The sequence below is a fragment of the Mirounga angustirostris genome, unplaced genomic scaffold, assembly GCF_029215605.1.
Source record: "Mirounga angustirostris isolate CCGP_5_RB_7025 unplaced genomic scaffold, mMirAng1.0.hap1 SCAF_8, whole genome shotgun sequence".
Classification (NCBI taxonomy): domain Eukaryota; kingdom Metazoa; phylum Chordata; class Mammalia; order Carnivora; family Phocidae; genus Mirounga; species Mirounga angustirostris.
The window spans coordinates 93017116-93041587 of record NW_026991716.1 but is presented as its reverse complement, the minus strand read 5'-3'; the positions used below and the strand labels follow the sequence as shown (position 1 = coordinate 93041587).

Here is a 24472-nt window from a genome sequence, read left to right as displayed (position 1 = left end):
GCTGGATGTAGGTGGTCACCTATAGGTATAAAACTGGCTTTCCACAGTCTTTTTTTTTTTTTTTTGCAAGATGTGCATACTTGACCTTGGGGTGTCTGTTGTCTTGCAGCCTCAACGAAAACTGAAACTAAAATTGTTTCATTTTAACATCCTGTCCCAGGAACCCCCCTTCAGCTTTCCTTAAGTGATTACTGAGGAAACTCTTGCCTTGGTTTCCACCGTATTCTCTCCCAAGCTCACCATGCTTGAGGAAGTTCCAGAGTTTTCCCTGGAGCAATGTCGCTGCCTCACTTCTTCCCTTGACTAGCACAGTTATTTCTAGCCAAAAGGTGCTTTCCTTCCTAGCTGGCCTTGCTTTGGAAGCAATGACTCGAATTGTCTTCATGAGCCCTTCCCTAGCCCATGGCTGATTTGAAAAAATGAATTGCTCCCAATCAACCAACCTTGTGGACATTGTTTCTCATGCCCCAGGTGTTGCAGAACTGAGTTCAGTGCATCTCACGTGTCTGGGAGCCTCAGGGAAAGTAGAAGCAGCAGCTATGTCACTGTAGGCTCTAAGTGGCCCCCTTGCCACATGTCTTTTCCACCAATCTGCCAGGGAGCCTAAGATGACACCAGTAGAGAGTTTGCCTTTAGATTAAGACATCGCCTCTTTAGGATTGCCTTGTCAAATTTCCCTTAAAAGGTCACACATCAAATTATTATCACTTCAAATGAAGACTTAGTTTATCCTGCCCCCTATTGTGGCAAGGAGGGCACATATAAAAGGGAAAGGATGGAGGCCTTGGTTGATTTTAGGCTCCAGATCCCTCCATAGGACCACATCGTTCCTAAACACGACTGCACAGTCTTGAGCTCATTTGAACCAGGTGGTTCTCTGCCCAAGTGCTGTTCAGTTAGAGCTGTAACCGATCAGGCTTGGTGCCACACAGTTGCAGGGTTTGTCAATGTTCATTAGAGCATTTCCAGAAGACATTTAATCAGACGATAAGAAAAGGAAAAACCATGACACATAAGGAACTATCAAAGAAACAAGGTTTGTGGCCAAAAAATGGATGATTTGGACATCATTTTCTGAAAATGGACATCATTTTCTGATCTAGTGGGTCATACAGATTTGTTCTCGGTGGTTCTGGTGGTAGATTTAATTAAACCTAAGGTCTTGCCACTCAAACTCTGGTCAGGAGCATCCTCATCACTGGAGAAAGGCAAAAGCTCAGAGGCCCTCCCACACTCTTTAACAAGAGATCCCAGGTGTTTTGAAGACACATTATAGTTTGAGAAGCGTGGATTTAAGGACTACTGTCCCAGGTAGAGAACTTGGCAGCTGAAGAACCAGGTGGAACTCTTACAAGATAGCTCCCTTAGGAGTCAGGTGGGGTTGTATTCGTAAGGAACTTTGAAAAGTCAAAGCTACAGAAGCAGAAGGAACTGCTTGAATGGTAGTGACCTCCTCGTTACTGGTGACAAATGTAGATGCCCACTTGTTAGGGCCATGAGGGGGGACGTCGGTAACCCAGAAGAGAAGTAGGAGCAAGATGTCACAGCTGGAGGTGGCAGCGGCTAGCTTTGGGCAGCAGGTGTCCCAGGAGCCCCAGTGAGGGGCCCCCCAGAGGTGAAAGTGAGGCTACCAAGACAGAGCAGGTCACATTGGAACAGAGAGAGGACATCTTCCACATCCCTTCCTCAGAGCTTTCAGATAGAAACTTTCTTCTGTGATGTTTCTCCTATGCCTGGGGAAAACCAGACTACCTACTCGGCTGCCTGAATCCCATCTGGAAGGTAAAGTTCTTGGCTTGAAATCAGAAACTTCGGTCATTCCCCTTTAGTTCTATTACCTGACAGCCACACGTGGTGTGTGTTTTAGGAAGTAGAACAGCTCTCCGGTGCTTTAGGAGAATGGAGGCAGAAACGTGGATTTGATAACATTTGTGCTTCTGTCAGAAACCATGGGATGATCACAGGGAAATTTTACCTTACCTTTGAATATTGAAAAGAAAAGCCCTCAATTATAAATAAACATTCGCCAGTGTTCTCCAAACTTAAATGTGCTCAGGAACCACCTGGCATCTTGTTAAAGTGCAGATTCTAGCCTCAGTGGGGCTGGCGTGGGGCCCGAGAGTCTGCGTATCTAACAGGTGCGCAGATGGATTGGTGCTGCTGCTGGTCGGCGACCACACTTTGAATGATAAAGCGTGGGCTGGCACAGTCCTCACCTGGGGAAATGTATCATTTATTCAGGTTTTCAGTAAAATAAGTCTATTTGCACTAGGACAATGTGCCGTCCCTCCCCCCGCCCCCGTATAAATGTTGCCACCGAAGATGATCCAATGCCCATGGAGAGCAGAAGGGTGGAGGGATCAGGCAAGGTGGCAGGTGTGCAAATCCAGGTGAGAAAGAGGAGGTTTGCTGCACTGGTGAGAAGGGTGAAAGAAAGCCAAGAACGACGACAGACAAAGTCCCCAGTGTGGCCTGGCCACCTTCCATAGCAGGGTCCCTGACGTCTTTTAGGCTTCCCCGAATCCCGAGACGTCCATCTGTTCTCCCAGACCCATGTTTACACATCCTCAGTGGCACTTAATTTTGCATTATAGTGCAAGAATCTGGACCAGATCTCATCTCCCTGCTGGATAGATTTGGGGAGCAGAGCCTGAGATGTAACGAATCTGTAGCAAATATTTATGGCTTGAATTCTATGCAACACAACAGAACAAATTGTCTGCTCACCAAGAGTAGGGGAGATCTCTGGAAACCACAAATGTGATAGCTGAACTCTTCTGCAAGATCTAATTTAGTGATTGGTTTCCTGCCCTTTGAAGTTTTAACACGATGGGAACAAACTGTTTACTTTTTCTCCAGTAGCTTTTTCGATACACAGATGGTAGGGGTGGGAGATGAGGAAGGACTTTTGTTTTTGAAGCTTGATGTTTTCGTCCTTGGCTGGTGGTCTTTGGGCCAGGCACCAGGAACCCAGTGGCGTAACAGACGTTCACAGTTTCTGCCTGGATTTTGCTAAATGCTAAGTGCTCCATTATGGTTAAGCCCATGTACCCAGCCTTTAGAGATCAAGTCGGCTTCCTTGTTGAACTGCAAATTTATCTAATATGATAGCTCTATGGAGAATGACTGTACAGGGAATATCTATCTTTCTGAAAGATTGTTTATTTCCTTTTTTTTTTTTTAAGATTTTATTTATCTGACAGAGAGAGAGACAGTGAGAGAGGGAACACAAGCAGGGGGAGTGGGAGAGGGAGAAGCAGGCTTCCCACTGAGCAGAGTCTGATGTGGGGCTCGATCCCAGGACTCTGGGATCATGACTGAGCCACCCAGGCACCCCAGATTGTTTGTTTCTAAAAGGAAAGAGAGTTTATCAAGTGCCATGAGTTATTTGACATAGAAACATCCATTTAGTCAGCAAACATTTAGTGAGCTTTCCCATTTGGGATGCACTGAAGCCTGCAAGTTCAAGGCTACTTGTTCAGAGCCACAGAGAAAGGCCACAGTGGGGAGGAGACTGAACCCAGGTCTTCTCTTCCCTGACCCTTTGCTTCCCTCCCAAGCCAGTTGCCGGTAGGATCCTATTACCCCTATTACCCCACACTTGCTCGGGAGGGTGTACATCCTGTGCCCCCCCCTCCCCGGCTCAGAAGCCCAACTGTACTCAATGGATGCTCACAAATGGCTTGTGGTACACCTGTGTCATTTCGTCTCACAAAGATGTAAAAGAACAAAACAAACCCAGCCACCATTTAGCAAAATCCAGGCAGAAACTGTACTCCAATTATATCAATTCTCTTTTCTCCTTCAGGGTTTCCTATCTTGGCTCCAAGGAGCATTTCATCCTTGTCCCTGGGCTCTGGGTACATCCCTGCAGGGTTACATCCACAGGACAGGCAGAGCCCATCACTCCAGACATCAAGAGATCTCTCTCATTTTTACAAAACCCACACAGAGTGGCCTGCTCCACCAGACATTAGGCATAGTTTGACCTGGTATCTTATTTTAAAGATTTATTCATTTATTTGGAGGGCCGGGGCAGAGGGAGAAGGAGAGAATCTCAAGCAGGCTCTTCACTGAGCCTGGAGCCTGATGCGGGGCTCGATCTCATGACCCTGAAATCATGACCTGAGCCAAAATCAAGAGTCAGACACTTAACCAACTGAGCCACCTGGGCACCCCTCAACGTAGTATTTTAAATAATATGTGGAATGATGGAGGCAAAAACCAAACCAAAACAAACAAAAAAACCCCACAACAACGAAGGAAGGTGCGTTACACCAGATTCCCTTGTAGCTGCTTGTCTCCCAGTGCAGGTCAATGATTGGAGTATCTCAGAGCTATGTTCGCCCTGTCACAGCCAGAGGCCATGTGAACAAAATGCGCTGTTCTGTTAGGCTTGAAAGAGAGTCATTTGGGAGGAGAACAAAGTATCAATACCAAGCTCAGGTGTTAAGAATCCTCTGAGAGGGGCGCCTGGGTGGCTCAGTTGTCAAGTGTCTGCCTTCGGCTCAGGTCATGATCCCAGGACCCTGGGATCGAGCCCCACACTGGGCTCCCTGCTCAGCTGGAAGCCTGCTTCTCCCTCTCCCACTCCCCCTGCTTGTGTTCCCTCTCTCGCTGTGTCTCTCTCTCTATCAAATAAATGAATAAAAAATATATATATAAAAAAGAATCCTCTGAGAAAGTTTTAATGGAAAAGTTCAAAGAGGAGTGTCTACCAGGTCTGCAGCAAATACAAAGGCCTTCCTGTATTTTCAGACAGCTAGGTCCAGGGGAAGCCCAGCTAGTGTTCCTATAGCATAAGATGGAGAGTGTTTGCCAGGGTACGACTCCTAATCTTAGTTCTGCCCCTGGGCGTCAATATTTTATTCAGGAAAATTTATTTATTGTGTTTCCAATTATATCATTCATTAAATTATAATATCTGTACATATTTTAAAACACCGAGCTAGGTAGGGCGCCTAGCTGGCTCAGTCAGTAAAGTGTGCAACTCTTGATCTCAGAGTTGTAAGTCTGAGCCCCACGTGGGGTGTTGAGATTACTTAAAAAAATAAAATCTTAAAAAATTGAGCTAAAGCGGAAAAATATAACCTCATGAAAAAGACCTGAGTTTTGTGGAGTTTAAAATTGATTTTTTCAATGTTCAGTAATTTGCTGAACCTCTTTGCAGTGCAAGGCTTATGTTTATGTTCTCTTTTGAGTCCTGTAGATACTGAGGAAGCACAAGGTAAGTATTCAATAATTCTTGTTAAATGCATCAATGTTCCAGTTAAGTCGTTATATAACACTCTGAGATAAACTTCATGAACTGTCTCCTATTACTGGGTAGTGTCTGGGTCTCATACATAAGCAGTAAAGCGTTTGCTGAAAAAAATCCCATAAACTTTCTGGCAGAGAGTTGAACAGGTATTCTATGGCAGATACAACCTAGCTGTGACTGAATTAATCATTGTAATTTCCAAACTGACATGCGGAGTCAAGAGAAATGAAGCAAATGCCCTTTTCCCATCTGTATCAGTTATCTATTGCTGTGTGACAAATTACCCCAAAACTTAGTGGCTTAAAATAACGTTTATTATCTCAGTTTCTGTGAATCAGGAGTTCAGGTGCAGCTTAACTGGGTCCCCTGGCTCTAGGTCTCAAACCAGGCTCTCGAAGCTCAACTAGGAAAGGATCCACTTCCTAGCTTATTCATGTGGTTGTTGGTTTCCCATGAGCTGTTTGGTTTCTTGCCATACGGGCCTCTCCACAGAGCATCTCACAACATGGCAGCTTGCTTTCCTAGCATTAGGAATACTGGAAAGTATCATGAGCCACCCTGAAAGTCAGGATGTCCATTTAGAACCAAAACTTACAAGGTGTCCTCTATTCTGGTCACTCCAACATTTTCCTGATTGAGGACCACTTTTAATTTCCCTCAAGTTCTAGAAAGACCAAAAAGAGTGGGGCTGTTGAGGAAACAGAGCATGGCTGCAGAAGGAGCCCCCCACCTTCGCCCTCCCCCACCTGTTAGGAGTTGCCATAAGAACTTGGAGTAGAGGCATGGCAAAGCTGAAAGACCATATGGAAAGTGTTCTGGAACCAGCTCTCCTCTTGAGACCGGAAGGGCATTCATTATCCCAAATGGCTGACTTTGGGCAAAATTGTGTTTGGGCAAAATTTCCACAGAAGGAAATCAACCCGTAGACTTAGAACAAAGTCTTAAGCAAACCAGAAACATTTGAGAGGACTGCCGAAGTTCAGGTGTCAGGCATTAAAATTATGGCTGGTTTCTGTGCATCTCATTAGGGGAGAAAATATATAAATGTACTTAAATGGACCAGAGGGGAGTCATAAGGTTGATTCTGAGGGCTGAGTGATCTGAACTTGGAGACAAGCTTAAAGGGAAAAATCTATACTGGCCAGAGACCAAGTTAATGGAAAATTTAATTGAAGCGAATGAAATGCTAAGCCTCCTAGGTGGTGTGGCCTGGTGCCCTTTGAACCGGGAAGGCTGGGACCGGAGGCCACAGAGGGCCCTGAGGGAAAACGTGATGAGCTTATCTGAGCAAGACCCAGGGCGGGACTGAGCCTGAGCAAAGAAAGTCCGCAAACCTCCACTAGAGCCTCAGGGAGAGGCAGCCTGGAGGGCAGAGAGGAAATCTGCTGATTTCTGCCACTGCGAAGTCCTTAGAGGGTCTCTGCCTCCCGCCGCGGCACTGAGCACGTGCTGGGCACCCGGGTGCCGGAGAGGAGCAGGGGTGTGGGCGGGAGGCCGCCACCCAAGGTAGGAAACAATGGCCCCTCAGCAGGGGAAGGGCAGCCCCCCTGGGGACCTGCTATTGTTTCCCGGGGTCTCCTCCCTCCTGCCCCTTCTGCGCTCTGCTTCCCCGCTTATAGTTGTAGCTCTTTCTCTGCAGCCAGAGCTTCCTGGCTGCACTCCCCCCCCGCTGGGGGTGGCACCTGGTTCACCGTCGCTCTTGGAGTGGCAGAGTAGGGGGCCCACGGGGCTACTTCCTTTCAGAATCTGGGCTTCAGGGCTGGGATTTGTGCAGCTGCCATCTCGTCAAGCCGCCGAGCCAAGCTGTTCTCACATGGAGCCCTCTGGCCACTGACCCAGTGGTTTGCCTTTCTTGCCGGCCTGGGCAGGGCTGTGTGACCCGCTGGCCTGGGCAGACTGGCGGGCAATGGGTCCAGAGCAAGGCAGTGGCTCCCAGCCCAGGGGGAGGTGGCCGCGCCCATTATAGAAAGGGCTCACTGTGTGCTGAGCTGCTCCTTCAGCTGAGAAGTCACAGCTGGTGTGGGGAAATAAGGTGGGGAGTGGAGGGGAGGTGTGGGTGGGGGTGGGTGGGGGTGTGCGCGTGCGTGAAAGAGGGGGGTGGAAAGAACTGTCCATTCTGAAAAAGAATCATTTCTAAGACTCTGGAATTTGGGGCTCATTACTGCACGAATAGGTATTATTTGAGACTAATTTTGCAGATGGCCGTATTGTTGCTTTTCAGGGCTTCATTTGGTTAAAGAACCTACGTAAAGTGCCGGCTTCACTTTTTTTGATAAAATAAATAGGCCAGGTTCACTTAACTCTGAGCAGTTCGGTCTTGGGTCCTAAAGGACAAGGGGTCAACCGCAGCCTGAACTGAAACTCCATCAGGAGTGTCTGCACTTTTATACATGTGAGCCCCCCTTTTCCTCGCTATGCTGCTCTTGATTCTTTGGGACTTTCTCTCTCTGTCTCTTGGCTTTCTTCTTCCTGTCCCTCTGTCTCTTCCTGCTTCTCTTCGGACCTTCTCTACATTCCAGGTGCTCTTGCCGGACCCTCCAGAGCTGCAGCGGCACCGGGGCTTCATCGGGCGGGCGATCTGGAAGGCTCTGCAGAGGTGAGGGAGGAGGGAAGCGCCCACACATGCCTGACCCTCGAGTTTGTTTCCCAGACAGGGAGGCGTAGACACAGTTCAAATTCAGAAGCAAATGGCTATCCCTTGAGGCTCGAGTGGGTTTGAACTCTTCGAGTGTTCTTTGGCTTCACTAATGGGCAGGCTTTCTGTACAGCGGCTGGGGGAAAACGTAGTTCACCTATCAGCAATGGTGAAAAAGGAACACCAGGCTCTCCTGAAAGTTCCCAAGACATTAAACCCTGAAAAGTTCCCAAGACATGAAACCCTGAAAATGCGGCAGACGTCTTGGATGGCACCATGGGTGTATTTGCCTTTCTGTTTAAGCCTGCTCCTGTGATAGTCCAAGAGCAGATTATTCCTTTTCCTGGAGGGAAGATGTAATGATTTTCCAAGCAGCATCCTTTGTCCCTTGGATACAGGCAGGGAGGTTATAGAAGAAAGTGCAGCAGACCCCTCTCCCTTATCCCACTTTGCTGAGCTCATGTTCTCCACAGAGATTAAATGGCCTTACATGGAGGCTGGGTTGGATCCTCTTGTTTAATGAGAGGTGCCAGGGTGACAAGCTCATTTCAGATGAGAAGCAGTTTTCTAAGAAATCAGGGAGAAAAGGTCCACCCTGTGGTTGGCCATGAGTCTGTACGCAGGGGCTGGATCTGCATGGGGCACTCGTGCCTGGCAATCCCAGGACTGCTGGCCCCATCTGGTGTTCACTCACCAGTCAGCCACAAAACCGCTGAAAAGTGCAATTCCCTCCTCAGTTACGGATCTGGTCCTTCTTTTTACAGACTTTAAATGGTGGTTTTAGGTAACCAATAATCCATGGTCACACAGTGAAATTCTTAGTTCCTAAGAGTTCTGCATACCCACAATTTCTCTCCCTGTATGTTGATGACTTCATAGTTTTGAATAGTAGAAAGGTGATGTATCCAGCAGTCATCATTTCAACTAAAGCAAGAGGAATTGGGGGTAGATGTAAGGAGGAACTTTTAGGCGATAAGATTTGCAGTACAATGAGCTAATTGTGAGGGAGATTGTAAAATCTCTTGCAGGAAGCTTTTAAATAAGAGGCTCATTTATTTTTCCTTATTTACCACCCAGCCTGAAAAGAGGGCTTGGTACTAACTCAGTGCTTTCCAGGGTTAATACACCACCTTTCACAATTTTTGCTATGTCCATATAACAATTGTAAAAGTGTTTACTTAAGATGTTCCTTTAAACAGATTCATTTCTTTTAACTTTAGCTCTTAGTCACTTTAAGGAATGATACTGTATCAGTGAAATCATAGTTTGATGGGCTAATTCTATTTTATTGCTATCCACTAAAGTACATGACTATAAAAAATAATGTTCCCCTGTAGCTGTGTCTTCCAAAAAGATACACCTTCAAGTCCTAACTTTCTGCCTGTGAATAGAACGTTCTTTAGAAATAGGGTCTTTTGGGGTGAGTGGGTGGCTCAGTCAGTTAAGCATCCAACTCTTGATTTCAGCTCAGGTCATGATCTCAGGATTGTGAGATAGGCTCCGCACCCGGCATGGAGCCTGCTGAAGATTTTCTCTCTCCCTCTCCCTCTGCTCCCAACCCGCCCCCCCCCCCCCGCCACTCTCTCTCTCTCTCTAAATTAAAAGAAAAAAATAGAGTCTTTACAGATGTAATCAAGATGAGGTCATACTGGATTATGGGCCCTAATCCAATGACTGATGTCTTCCTAAGACCTTTGGAAACAGACACAGAGGGACAGGGAAGATGCCATGTGACAATGGAGGCAGATAGGAGGGATATATCTACAGTGAAAGATTGTTGGCTACCAGCAACTAGGTAGAGACAAGGAAGGATACTACCCTTGAGCCTTAAGAAAGAACATGGCCCTGGGGCACCTGGGTGGTGCAGTCAGTAAGCATCCGACTCTTGGTTTCTGCTCAGGTCATGATTTCAGAGTCGTGAGATCGAGTCCCATGTAGGGCTCCATGCTCAGCACAGAATCTGCTTGAGTTTCTCTCTCCCTTTGCCCCCCCTCCACTCTCTCTCTCCAAAATAAATAATAAATAAATCTAAAAAAAAAAAAGAAGAGGAAAGAACACGGCCCTGCCGACACCTTGATTACATACTTCCAGCCTCCAGAACTATGAGAGAATGCATTTCTGCTGTTTTAGGTCACTAAGTTTATGGTATTTTCTGTAGCCTTAGGAAATGAATATACACCAAAGTCCCTCCTAAAATCATGCGCTGTCCCACCAGTGGGACACACCTGCCACTTGGGGAAATGCTGGGCTCTGTGCAGTCCCTTTTCTGGTCCTGTAGGTGAAGGATGATGGCCTGCAGGATATCAGTCATTTTTACACTTCGGTATGATGTGTCAGCACCTGTATTTATAAAGGTGAGGAAAAGGCTGTTTTAACCAGGTTTGAGCAGATGTGTCTCATCAACTCTGAATGGCACCCTAGTCTGTGCACCTGAACATGCTGCTCACTCCCAGGCTTCCTGGGAGCTACAGGCTAAGCAGAGCCGCGGTGGGGGGCTTGCCGATCTGTCTCCATGGCTGTTCACCCTCTGCCTCTGGAATAATGGGTGTATCCTGTGCTGGGTAGAGGGCTGTTGCCTGATGGTCTCTTAAGTCGGTTTTACTTTTTGATGAATTCATTTGGATCCCAGCCCAGAAGCTGGCTTTTATTACCTTTGATCTCACTCATGGTCGTCAGCAGTTTTTAAACCAATGAAGTCCATGTTCCCTTGTTCCCCGTTTCTGCACGTCGTCATAGGACGATGATCTTTCATCCGCATCTGTATTTTCCAGCTATATTGCGGATTGGAGAATTGTCTGCATTCTCTACCTTACCGCTATCAGAACCCATGTAGACGTATTTAATCTCGATTTAAAATATTTAATAAACAGAATAAATGTTTTAGTTAGATCTTTTTTTATCATTGTTTATCATGCATCCAGGAGAGTCCTGTCTAATCTATATTGTAAGGCGCATTCTGTGTAATGGCCGCCTCACTAACAGTGGCCCAACTGTCTACTCGATAGCTATTTATTGAGTGCCTTCTGTATGCCGGGCACTGAGTAGCTTCCTCACATACAGCAAGGCACCTGCCACTAGGGACACAGAAGGGATTAGTATCTCAGGTACTGAGAACGTTCCAGTAAAGGGAATATGATGACAGCTTACTGCTAACTGGCTTGGAATGGTGCTAACTCATAGTAGGTGCTCAGTGTTTGTCTCCCTCTCCTCACTCCGCTCGGGAGGCAGCCTCGTACATAGCTCTGTAGCCTGGGCCTTTTTAGAATCTTCCTACTGCCGTCTTCTGATCCAGATGGAAGAGATGCAGGAGAGGTCATCAGGGAGCAGGTGCGGAGTCCCAGGTTCCTGAAGACCTCTTGCAGCATCCCCGGGCCACGAAGCAGAAAGCACAGAGCAAGCGTACACTGAGGCAGCTCAGCTTACTTGAGTCGTGGCGGCCGGAGCAGTGTTGGCCGGACCTGCCTGTGTAACACTCTTAAGAATGTGTTCAGACCCAGCACCAGGCTTCTTCAGGGAATTGTTTAAGCAGCTTTATTGAGATAATCATACAAGAGTGCAACACAGTGGCTGTTAGTTTATTCACAGAAATGTGCAGCCACAATGGTAGAACACTTCCAGTACCTCAAAAAGCACATACGCTTTAGCCAGCACCCTCTCTCCCCACTGCCCCTCTGCCCTCAGCAACCGCTGATCTACTTCTTGTCTGTATAGGGTTGCCTGTCCCGGACATTTCATGTAAGTGGAATCACTTCATCCGTGGCCTTTTTTGACTGGCTTCTTTCACTTAGCAGAATATTTCAAGGCTCATTCACGCTGTAGCAGCATCAGTATTCATTTCTTTTTATGCCTGAATAATATTCCATTGTGTGGATAGGCCTCATTTTGTAGATCCATTCGTCAGTTGATCGCCTTTTTGGGTTATTTCCATCTTTGGGCTATTATGAATAGTGCTTCTGTAAATGTTCATGTACCAATTTTTGTGTGGACATATGTTTTCATTTCTCTTGGTAGATACCTAGGAGTGGAATTGCTGGGTCGTAGAATGACTCTAGTTTGAACGAGTTGAGGAAGAGCCAGACTGTTTTCTGAAGAGGCTGTGCCATTTTATATTCACACCAGCAGTGTAGGAGGGTTCTAGTCTCTCTACAGCATCATCGACATTTGTTATTATCTGATTTTTTATTATAAACATCCAAATGAGTGGGAAGTTACACTTCTTTGTGGTTTTGATTTGCATTCCCCAATGACTAATGATGGGGAACATGTTTTTGTGTGTTTATTGGCCATTTGTATATCTTCTTTGGAGAAAGGTCTCATCAAGTTCTTTGCCTATCTTTAAATTCGGTTTCTTTCTTTTTTTTTTTTTTTAAAGATTTTATTTATTTGACAGAGAGAGCACAAGCAGAGGGAGAGAGGGAGAAGCAGGTTCCCTGCTGAGCAAGGAGCCCGATGCGGGACTCGATCCCAGGACCCTGGGATCATGACCTGGGCTGAAGGCAGCCTCTTAACCGACTGAGCCACCCAGGCGTCCCAAATTTGGTTTCTTTTTATTGACTTTTATTGAGTTACTCTGGAAACAAGTCCCTGATGAAATATATGATTTGCAAGTATTTTCTCCCATTCGATGGGTAATCTTTTCACTTTTTTGATGCTATCTTTCCAAGCACAGAAGTTTTACGTTTTGATAAAGTCCATCTTACCTATTTTTTCTTGTGTTGGTCATGCTTTTAGTGCTAAATGTAAGAATATCTTGCCAAATCCAAGGTCATGAAGATTTATTCTTATGTTTCCTTTTAAGAGTTTTATAACTTTTTGCTCTTACATTTAGGTCTTTGGCCCATATTGAGTGAATTTTTGTATATGGTATGAATTAAGGGTCCAATGACATCGTTTTGCATGTGGATATCCAGTTGTTCCAACACCAGTTGCTGAAAAGATTTTTCTTTCCCCATGGAATGATTTTGGGCACCCTTGTGGAGAATCAGCTGAACACAGACACAGTTAATTTTTGAACTCTCGATTCTATTCCATTGCTCTACATACCTGTTCTTATTCCACAATCACACTGTCTTCATTATTGTTGCTCTGTAGTCAACTTTGGAATTGGGAAGTGTGAAGGCTCTATGTTGTTCTTTTCTCGTGATTGTTTTGGTTCATCTTGGTCCCTCGAAAATCATGAGTTTTAGAATCAGCTTGTCAATTTCCATGAAGAAGTCAGCTGAGATACTGACAAGAATTACATTGATTCTGTGGGTCAATTTAGGGAGTATCGCCATCTTAATATTCAGTCTTTTGATTCATGAACTTGGGATTTTTCCCCATTTATTTAGATCTTCTTTACTTTCTTTCAACAAAGTTTTGTAGTTTTCAGTTTTACACTTCTTTTGCTAAATTCATTCCTCCATATTTTATTCTATTTAATGCTATTATAAATGAAATTGTTTTCTTAACTTCATTTTCAGAATCTGAAACACAGTTGATATTTGTATATTGATCTTGTATCCTGCAACTTTGCTAAACTCATTTATTAGTTCCAATAATGTTTTAATGGATTCTTTAGGATTTTCTACATACAAGCGATAGTTTTATTTCTTCTGTCCTATTTGGATGCCTTTTCTTTCTTTTTCTTACCTAATTGCCCTGGCTGGAACTTCCAGTAAAATGTTGAATAGACGTCGTAAGAATAAGCATCCATGTCTTTTTCTTGATCTTAGGAGGGAAAGCATCCAGTCTTTCACCATTCACTATGGTGTTAGCTGTAAGTTTTTTGTAGATGCCCTTTCTTCAGTTGAGGAAGTTCCCTTCTATTCCTAGTGTGTTGAGTGTTTTTTTATCAGGAAAGGACATTGAATTTTGTCAGATCTATTGGGATAATTGTACTATCTTTTTTTTAAAATTCTATCTATATGGTGTATTACATTAATTGATTTTTGACTGTTAAACCAACCTTGCTTTCCTGGGATAAATGCTACTTGGTCATGGTGTATAAGTCATGTTATATGTTACTGGATTTGATCTGCTGGCATTTTGTTGAGGATATTTGCATCCATATTTATAAGAAATATTAATCTGTAGTTTTCTGTTCTTGAGATGCCTTTGTCTGGTTTTGGTATCAGGGTAATAGTGGCCTCATAGAATGAGTTGGGAAGTATCCCTTCCTTGTATTAATTTTTTTTTAAAGATTTTATTTATTTATTTGAGAGAGAGAATGAGATAGAGAGAGCATGAGAAGGGGGAGGGTCAGAGGGAGAAGCAGGCTCCCCGCTGAGCAGGGAGCCCGATGCGGGACTCGATCCCGGGACTCCAGGATCATGACCTGAGCCGAAGGCAGTCGCTTAACCAACTGAGCCACCCAGGCGCCCCCCTTCCTTGTATTAATTTGCTTGTAAAGAATTGGTTTTAATTTTTCTTTAAATGCTTGGTAGAATCTACTCATGAAACCATCTGGGCCTGGGATTTCTTTGTGAGTAGCTTTTGATTACTAATTCATTCTCTTTACTTGTTATAGGTTTACTCAGATTGTCTATGTATTTTTTTGAGTCAGTTTTGGTAATTTGTCAGTTACTAAGTTACCTAATTTATTGGCATATGATTGTCCATAGTATCCTTTAATGATCCATTTTGTTTCTATAAGATTGGTAGTAATGTCATCTCTTTCATTTCTGATTCTCGTAATTTAACTCTTTTCTTTTTTCCTTGGCCAATCTAGCTAAAGTTTGTCAATTTTGTTGATTTTTTTCAAAAGGTTGGCTTAGGTTGCATTGATTTTCCCCATTGTTCTTCTAGTCTTTACTTAATTTCTGCTTTAATCTTTATTTCCTTCCTTCTGCTTGCTTCAGGTGTAGTTTGTTCTCTGTACCGCCCCCCCCCCACTATCTTATCATGAAAGATTAGGTTATCAATTTGAGATCTTTCTTCTTTTTAAATGTAAGTATTTACAGCTATAAATTTTGCTCTAGGCACTGCTTTAGTGACATCCCATATGCAATGGCTTTTATTTCCAGGCAAATTCCATATTTATCCCCATCTATGAAAAGAATTGATAGCTCCCCTAATAAAATCAAGTCTTAATCTTTCAATTATCTACATTATGGGAGGAATTCATTCATGAAGAAGACATCTGGATCTTGTGGCCTCAAATGTGTTTCCGCATTGCCAACCTTGGAGGAGCCATTGGTTTTTGTTACTCTAGCACATTTTCTTTGTGGATGTCAAGATTTGTTCTGACCATATGTGGTATAGACATGATTACTGATGGGACTAGGCACATACGATCTTGTCTGGGATGGGAGGGACTGAAGAGAAGGAATTCCTAAGATATTTTTCTTCCTCTTTCTATCCCCATAATTCCCCTAAACTTTGTCCTTAAAAATATAACAAAACACCCCACACCTTTTGGCCATAGGTATAGGTCACAGACAGAGTTCAACAGGCTGAGGTTGAGCTTTAAAAATGTAGAAAGTCATGATTTACTTGGGCAAAGCGGAGCTGATGGTGAGTTTGGCTGACTCTTTAGGTCCTTTACTCCCCCTGCACTTTTGATTGGCTCTTTATCTCTCATCTGCAGTTGATAGGGAGAACCCTGGGGTTGACCAGATCAGCATTTGCGTCCCCAGTTTGTTAGCTTTGGAGCAAGGGCAGTACCCTCATGTGTTTGGAACTGAAAGTGTTGGGGAGGAAGCACTGTTGCCCTTGTGTGACCATCCAGGTCAAATTGTTTCTTTAACTCAGGGGCATTGTGACTCCTGCTTGATCTCTCTAAAGCATCCCAGGCCGGGTGAGGAGGGCAGTGTTGGTGGGCAAAGAGAAAACAGAGCAGGGAGATTCAGACAAGCTGGTAGAGACTGCATGGAAGGAGAAAGACCTTTGAATTTTACTTTCAAGTCATCAATAACCAAAATAATCACTTTTTCCTCTGAACACACAGGGGCACATCTCCCGTCCCTACTATAGTATGCTTTGTTGGTGAGGCAAGTGTCTCAGTCTGTTGAGAGGTGAACTACTTGGGATTATGATGTGGGGTCCATTCTTCCCCATCTCTCATCCCCACAGATAGTGGCACCCGTGCTGCTGGGGAAGCATTTGCCAAGACTGTCAGGTAGCCTCTTGACTTGCTCTCTGATCTCTTCTTCTCTGTCCTGCCTTCTTGCTCAGCAAAAACAGCCACCACTGAGGAGTGCCTGGTGAACCCTGTAGGCATGAACCACTACAGCGTGGACCCCTCCGCCTCTGCCTTTAGCCACAGGGGCTCCTTGCCCACCTCCTCCTCGCTGTACTGCAAGAGGCAGAACTCTGGAGATGGCCATCTTGGGGGAGGCCTGGCCACCACTGCCAGTGGTCCCCGCTCCAGCCCCATGTCCTCTGGAGGCCCCTTGGCACCTGGGCTGAGGCCCCCAGGCTCCAGCCCCAAGAGAAACGGGACCTCTCTTGAAGGAAACCGACGTGGTAATGTAATGCATGCTCTGGCTTCCCCGTGTTTTAACCTACTTGGCCCTTGCTCTGGGATCACTGCATATAGGGGGAAGGGGGTGGGGTGGGGGGGAACCGTGCTGTCCGAACATGGGAACACTGGGAAATCAGAAGCACTTTCATGGGTTTTTGTTGTTCTTAAAGGCAGCTAACTTCAACCTCTGACCACAGTAAAGAAAGTGGTATATTAGAGTAGGCTAGGCTGTAGGAGTAAGTAGACTCCAAAATGTACAGTGGCTCAAATGCAATAGAAATTTATTTTTTGTTCAAGAGTCCAAGGTGGGTGCTCCCAGTTGGTAGATGCATCCCAGTTCAGGGACTTAGGCTTTGTCCATTTTGTGGTCCTGCTATCCCCTGTGGCCTCCATGCCCCCAACACGTAGCGGGTAGAAAGGAAAAGAGTAAGCAGGGAAGGCACACACTCTTCCCTAGAGCCTGGAAATTATGCACATCACTTCCACTCACATTTCATTGGCAAGAGCTGGCCATTTTGCCACACTTAACTCTAAGGGAATCTGGAAAGTGTAGATCAACTCTGTGCCAGGATAAAGAAGAACAGATGTCAGTAAAGCGTCTTCTTTTGCATAGTGGGTGACATTTGCAGGATACAAATACAGGGACAGAAGCAGAGTTCGATATTTCCACAGGGCTGGTTGTAATACCGTCTCTGCCTCACCCACTAAAGATACCTTGTCGGAATGCAATGCATGGAAGTGCTCTCGTTCTAGGGACAGCTTGGTATCCATTGTGAATTATGTGTTTTTAAAAATCATTTTCAAGCTTCAGTATTGCATTAATGAACAAAGGCTGTGGAGCATAGTAGATAATCACAGGGACTGTGGAGCCAGACGCACTGGGCCGGAATCCTGGACCCACCACTTCCTGACTGACCTTTTGCAAGTCTGAACTGCTCTGTACCTCAGTTTCCTCACCTGTAAAATTGGGATGATAACAATAGCATCTACCTCATAGGTTTGTTGGGAGGTTGAATAAGTTCATATGTGTATTTAATGCAAGACCTAGGACATGATAAGAACTCAATAAACATTAGCAGTCGCAGATCATGTGAGCCCACCTCTCAACAGATCACAGCCCAGCAGCTCTGTACCTGAAAACTGCTGAAGAGAAGAGTCCCCGGGCCCAGGAGTCAGGGAGTCTTCATCTTGCCCCTCTGGAGCCTCCCAGTGGGTTGGCCGTCTTCTCTGGCCAGCCACATCTTTGTTCTGAGCCGCAGCTCTCTCTACCAGTAGCCCTGTGAAGCCACAGTGATGAGCTATTTTGGGTGGTCCAACATCCTCCACGTGCTCCCCTGAAGGACCTCCCCTCTCCGTCCCACACAAGCCTCTCCTGGCTGAGGATAGAAAGGTGGACAGGAAACACAGGGAAAGGCAATTCTGAGGGGCAGAGCACAGAATCCGTCAGCCATGGGGGCTCTTGGCAAATGTCAAGGCATCCTGCAGACTACTTCCCAACATTGTCACATAGAGCCATCAGCCAGGCAGAAGATTTGAGCGGGCAGAGCCCATTTTCCAAAGAGGAGAGACATTGTTCCACCTGATTTTTAAGAACAAGAGAAGAGAACAAGATCTGGCACAAATCAACATCTTAAAGTAAATGAGGGGGCCCCAGCTGTTTCCTAGGCTTATCCCCAGAGTTTGTGTAACATCTGGTATAGAGTAGTTCAGTAAACGTTCATTATCTCTGTGCCCCTGTCATGATGCCAGTGCCCCAATGTTGCCCCTGGTTGTCAAACCCCTCATCTTGGTGTCCCTTTGCCCTTCACGTGTCTCTTCCTCTCAACCTCTTCTCCTCAACCCAATTCCCGTTTTCTCAGGGCAGTGATCATAGGACGTCACCTGATTGAATTGACTCATAATCCTAAGAGTGTTAACACTTTTTCAAAAGGAGATATTTACTCTCTCTTCCATTCAAGTGGTGGAGTATCAGGCTCTAGGTCTTATGTGTAGGATTCAAGCAGTAAGAAGAAGGCATGATTTGGATGAAGAGAACTTCTAGCACTAGCTGAAGAATTGTCTGCTCCATCCCAGTCTATTTTGGGGATATGAGGGGAATCTTGGACCCCCTCAAAGGGATCTCAAGGTAGCTTCCCTCCCCTAGTCCCTTGTTGCCTCTTCTTAGAGGAATCCTGGAATGTCCTTCCATCCCAGCTTCAACAACCCTCTTGTCCTTCATTTTCATCTCCACCCCAGCCCTTTGTTCTCCTGGAATGATACCCTAATTAGCTGTCTGAGGAGTCTGCTTTGAGGGGAGGCCCAGACCCTCCCCCGGAACCAGCTCGGAGAGAGCCCTCTCCTTAGAGCTCTGGTTGCTCCCTGGGAGAGCCCCACTCACTCAGGACTTCTTCTCAGGATGTTGGGTAAAATCAGAGCGCTGGAGCCCACCAGTGCTTGCTACCTTCCACTCCAAGCAAATCACTAACTGTATCCTGAACACTGACTGTCCCTTCAATGACTTAGAAATATTAGTGAGAACTTTGATACCCAGCAAATCAGAGTTGTTCATAATTAGCAGGACCCCTTTGGGCTGTGGGATATTCAAAAATCACACAGCCCCCCAGCTTCCTCAGAGTACAGCTGCTGCAGGATGTAGCAGCTGAAGTTCATTGTTGAGCCACTGTGTTACACTGAAGAATAATAAAAGTATTTACCCTTTGTAGGTACATTAACTCTCGAATTCTCCAAAGATTCCTTTAACCACTATGCTAAATGGAACCACAGATACCAGAAAGCCAGCCAGCTGTGCTCATTCTAGCATCAAGGTGGAGGAAGAGGGTGGGGAGAATAAGGGGACAGGGGGCAGTGCTGACCTCTCTGACTCTCTGAAACAGGGTTCCACTCTGCTTACATCTCATTAGCCAGAATGTAGTCACGTGGCCACCAGCTGCAAGGGAAACTGGGAAATATGGTTTCGTTCTAAGCAACCATGATCCCAGCTGGAGATCAGGGATTCTGTTACAAAGGAAGAAGTGGAAAAAAGATACTGGGGAGGTGACCGACAGTCTCAACCACACCTCCCGATTAGAAATGTTCATTCCCTCGATTTCCTTACATAGCACTTTGTTCCCTCATCTCTAGTACTTCCTCCTTCCTGTCCCATAGTAGGAACCAGACCCTCAGCTTTGTGAGGTCCCTTGCTCATCTCTGAATCCTCCGCAGTCCCAGAAAAGGGGCCTGCTTGTTTGAGGCATTTACTAAATAGCTATTTATTGAGCACCTACTATGAGCCAGACACTTTCCATACATTATTTATGACTTCCTACAAGTTATATTTTATAATTTATTATTATGGTATGTGCATATTATTATAGTGGGTATTATTATATACAATGTACAGATAAAGAAAGTGAAGATCAAGATAAGGTCATTCAAGTGTGGAGCCAGGATTTTACTCTAACTGGCTCCGAAGCCTGCGTCTTTCAAAATTACCCCAGGCATTTTCAAACTATGTTCAGTGGGCTTCAGTGGGTCCCTTTGAGGTTCTAGGGGCGAGGGAAGAGAGAATGGGAACAGACAGGATTCCAACGCCCCCCTCTTTAGCCAGGGCCTCTTCACATTTGCAGAGTGGGGTTCTGCGTATGTTTTGCTTGAACCAAGTTTTCACAGTTAAACACATTTGGAACCCATAGAGATAAGCCATGCTGAATTGAGTGGCAGTATATTAAAGTAGGAGAGAAAACCATTGGCCTCTTGCCCATTTGTCACCTGGCTGCCAGTCTGGGCACCTGCTGTGGGACCTCTGGAGGCTTGGTAAGTTTTCCCTCCGCCCAAAGAACTGCTCCATTATTGCTCTGGAATTGCATCCCAAGTGTAAGTAGTTGGTGTTAAGAAACTACCTCTTTAGGAGGGTTTGACCCAAGTCATAAACCCTAAGAGGGACCTAAAAATGGATTTTTCCCCTGCGGTGCTAATCAAAATGGTTTAAAACACAGAAGCCAGAAAACTGCATGGGGCTGCAGGCAGGAGGGTGGAGATGGATGACGTGACAAACTTCTCAGCCTTTTCTCTAGTACTCTCCATGAGTACTTACCCTGGCCTCCTGCTGTCTTGGTATCTTGTACCTATGGCCTCTGCCAGTGGGCTCTGAGGGGATGTATTCACATTTCCCTGTTTTTTCCTGATACTACAAATTTGTGAGCTCTTCCCTGTCTCTCATCCTAGATATAAGCACCAAGAGCTATAAAGTTTTCAGATAACAAAAGGTTCCTAACTTTTGCATTAAATAGGCCATGGTATAGAATTCCCAACCACAACTGGTCCAAGCTTCAGAATCAATAAATGAAGTAAATATGACATTGTTTTTACTACCCAAATGCTTCCCATGGATTAGAGTTTCCTTCATTGGGTGAGGTGTTGGGTGACAGACAGAGAGACCACCCAGTCAGAAAAAGGAGAACGGGGCCCACACTGTATGTGAAGGGGTTCAAGTGAGTGAAGGCATGGCAAGGGCTTATTCATTCTGGGGAAAGAAGAGAGCTTGTTCAGAAATGCTGAGGGAAATCACGCTGCGAGGTTTGGGGTCCATGTCAGGCAGATTGGGCTTTAGTCTGTGGGAAGCAGACATTTCTGAAGAGGAAAGTAAGTTGACGGGCATGGACTTTAGGAAGACAAATCTATTGGCCACTATAGGATGACATATAATAACAATTAGAAGAAGAGCAACTACCTTTTGATTAATTCCTTACTGTTTAATGCTTCACATTATCCCATTTAATCCTCACAACACGGTAGGTGTTTGACAGGTGAGGCAACTAAGACTCAGAGAGAGTTTGCTCAGCCAGCAGATACTTATTGAGCATACTATGCTGCGGGCTCCTCTCAGGTCTAAGGATGGAGCTGTGAGCAAGACACATGGGGGCCCTGTTCTCCGACAGTGTGCAATTCCACAGAGACAAACATTAACAATATTGCACAAATTTAATGACAACTGTGACTATTGCTCCAAAGGAAAAGTATGGACGCTCTGAGAGAATGGGCTAGGGGGGAGTCACTGAGCCTACTCCAGGCAGATGGGAAAGGCTTCCCTGGGAAGTGACAGTGGAGCCAGCCAGACAGGGAAGCAGGAGTTGACTGGGGAGGGGCAGTGGAGAGAAGGAGTGGCTGGAAGCTTCCCAGCAGAGGTCAGGTTGCTTGCCCAGAGGTCACAGTGTCTGTGGTGGTAGAGAAGGATCCAGCCCAATTTGGCCTCATTTCAGGCCTGTGGTCTCTCCTTGTCTCTACAGGCATCCTCTCTTCTCATACAGCACGTCAGCTGGTCTTGAAGGAATAAAGAAAAAACCCGAGGGGCGCCTGAGTGGCTCGGTTGGTTAAGCATGGATTCTTGGTTTCAGCTCAGGTCCTGATCTCCTGGTCCGCAGATTGAGCCCCGTGTCAAGCCCTGTGTGTCCCGGGCTCCCTGCTCAGTAGGAAGTCTGCTTCCCCTCTGCCTCTCCCCCACCCCCAGCCCTGCACACACACTCTCTCTCTAAAATGAATAAATAAATCTTTAGGAAAAAAAAAAAAAACCTGATTAAAATTTGAGGATTAGTCAGGCTCTCTTCTATCTCCTATCTTTGTCACCTCATAGAGTCTTGAAAATTCTTACAATAGAAATAATGAAAACAACACTGTTTTAAACCATCTGATGTTGCCCAGCTAGCCTGGGCACCTCATACACTCTGCATGGCCTCATTTCTAGGAAGGATGCATTCTACAGGGACCAGATCACCAGCAGGAGCTGAGAACACAGGTACTGTCCCCTTGCCTTCACCCCCATCCCTCCCAACCCAGATCCAGCTGCTAGAGAGGCTGAGAGGGCCAAGGGGCCTCACAGGCAGCCTGAGGAAGGACACTTTTTGGAGAGGTCCCTTTTGGAGACTCATGGGCTTCCCTTCAAGATGCTTTTCATCAGGCTCCAGCCCAAGGCCACATACTCACTTGATTCTTACAATACTCTTGAGAAACAAGATGAGGAAACCGAAGCCCACTGGGAATGATCAGGGCCTGGACAGGGCTACACGCCTGGCTGTTGGCTCTTCAGTCAGTGTGTTCTGCATGTGGACACACTGATGAGGCTCTCTGATACGTGAGAGGGTAACTCCCTTGGTGTTGTGCGTGACAGCCTGTGGCCAAAAGGGACCAAAACGGCAGCAGAGATGGAACCTTAGAGATTCCCTCCAACTCCAACTCCCTCATTTCACACCTGGGAAGCACAAAGATGCTTACATAGCTGGTGGGTGGTAGGGATTTTTGACTCCCAGCTCATTGCTCATTCCATTTTTCCACATGGCTCTACTGTTAGCTAAAAAATTTTCTTTGAATTATGAATGAGCAAAAGGAGATTATGTGTGTGGTTGTGGGCACATGTGAGACACAGAGACTCACAGACAGCAGTGCAAGGACCTAGGCTGTGACAGTGCCTGGGGTTGCTCTAAGCACTGACTCGGGGGCATTCTGTTCCTGGTGCGTGTGAGCTCAACCTTAGAAACAACCAGCGCCATCTTTAGTTACACATCCATTCGCAGCTGGGTGTCACTCTTCTCTGTCTCTGGCAGCTCCAGTGAAGGCACATGACATACACAAAGTTCCCTGAGCTGGAGAATGCTGCCTTCCCAGAAAGGCGTTTGGTGAGCACTTCACATACCCTCGTCCTTTAAGAGCAAGATTCTCTTCACATCCGTCATGTCTCACTGCTGTCCAGTGACCTCTGCCTGGCCTGGCTGTGTCAGGCCGGACCCATCTGTCTTCCTGACACCTTCACAGCCACTGGAGGGGCCTGGCGTATTTATTATCTTGTGAGCACACACCACTGCAAACGCTTTACAAACCTGCCACTGGAAAGTTCCATTTCTCTTCCTTCTACAGCGAGTTTATGTGCTTTGGATCTTGAGCAACTCCCAAGGTGTGACAGGCTTTCTGCTGCTCTCTGTCTTGTATGGCTGAGAGGTCCCCTCGGAGAGGCTCCCAAGCCAGGCCCGGCTGCTGCCGTTCCATCCTGGAAGAGTGAAAAATGCCCACAGCAAGCACCGGGCACCGGGAGCGGAGCCGCTTTCCAACTGGGCTGCCTCCGTCCACAGCCATCACCTGGAGAGCCTCCTCATAAAGACAAGCCTGCCCCTCTTGCTTAACCTGCCCCCCCACCCCCGCCGCGGCCCCTGGCAAACTGGTGCCCTGACCTTGCTCAAGGAGCTTAGGCTCCCCGGGATGCTGCCCTGAATCGGTCTGGTATTCTCCCTTCCTGTCAGATACAGGAAACTCGATTTGACCTCTGCTCAGAACACTCTAAAATCATTCTTGGCACCGAAAGACTTCCAGCCTTTGTAATCAGAGCATCTATTATCACCCCGATTAGTGCCGAAGCTCCGATGGGGCGGATTCCAAGGCGAATGCGATTTCCGTGATTTCCGTGATTCCTCGTCCCCATGTTGAGTGCAGATGTCTTTAAATGCAGTGAAATCATCTCTAATAAGCATGCATCGGCATTCAGATGGCTCCAGGGTGCATTAACAGTTTCCCAGCAAAATGCCCCGTGCCAACCCACCTTAGGGGACCCTTCCAGGTCCAGCAAGGAAAAGGCAGGGGAAATCTCAAAGTAAATCCAATTCTCAAGCAAACCATTATGATTTTAGGGCAGACGTGGAAATGCGATGCTGTACTTCGCTCAGCACTAATGGAGAACTGTGCCCTTCCTTCTCAAGCACATTAAAAAGAGGAGCAAGAAAGGAGCAGGAACCACCGCACCCTGGGGCTGGAGGAGGGAAATAGAAGCCGAGGCTTCTGGACGTAGAATTATTCTGTAGGGAAACCACTTCATTGTTCAGAGCCTCTGCTTTCTTCAGGCCTGAAAATAGGATTAAGAATTACCTGCTCAAGGCTTTTGTATGAGTTATTTATACTGTTTCTACAAAGTATATTGCGCCCATATTTACAAACACATTTACTTAGAATTGGAGAGGAGCCAATGATTATAAACCCTGTAATGAGAGGATCCTGTTTTTCACCAATCACTTTGCCCCGGACCTGGTACAGAAGAGACGCTCAGTAGATGTTTACGGAATGAATGGGGTAGGGGATGAAAATGAAAATGAATGAAAATGATCATCCTCAAGAAACT

At 46.0% G+C, this 24472-nt stretch overlaps 1 protein-coding gene across 5 annotated transcripts in view; it reads left to right on the top strand.

Moving 5' to 3' along the window:
• Positions 1-24472, top strand: part of SCML4 (Scm polycomb group protein like 4) — a 137470-nt gene that overhangs the window by 101601 nt on the left and 11397 nt on the right. For 2 of the 5 annotated variants that reach the window (XM_064597953.1, XM_064597952.1), the window contains 2 exons: positions 16050-16340; positions 22058-22108. In XM_064597953.1, the coding sequence (XP_064454023.1) occupies positions 16050-16340; positions 22058-22108 (342 nt within the window). The other 3 variants (XR_010413720.1, XM_064597954.1, XM_045865266.3) reach the window with 3 other exon arrangements.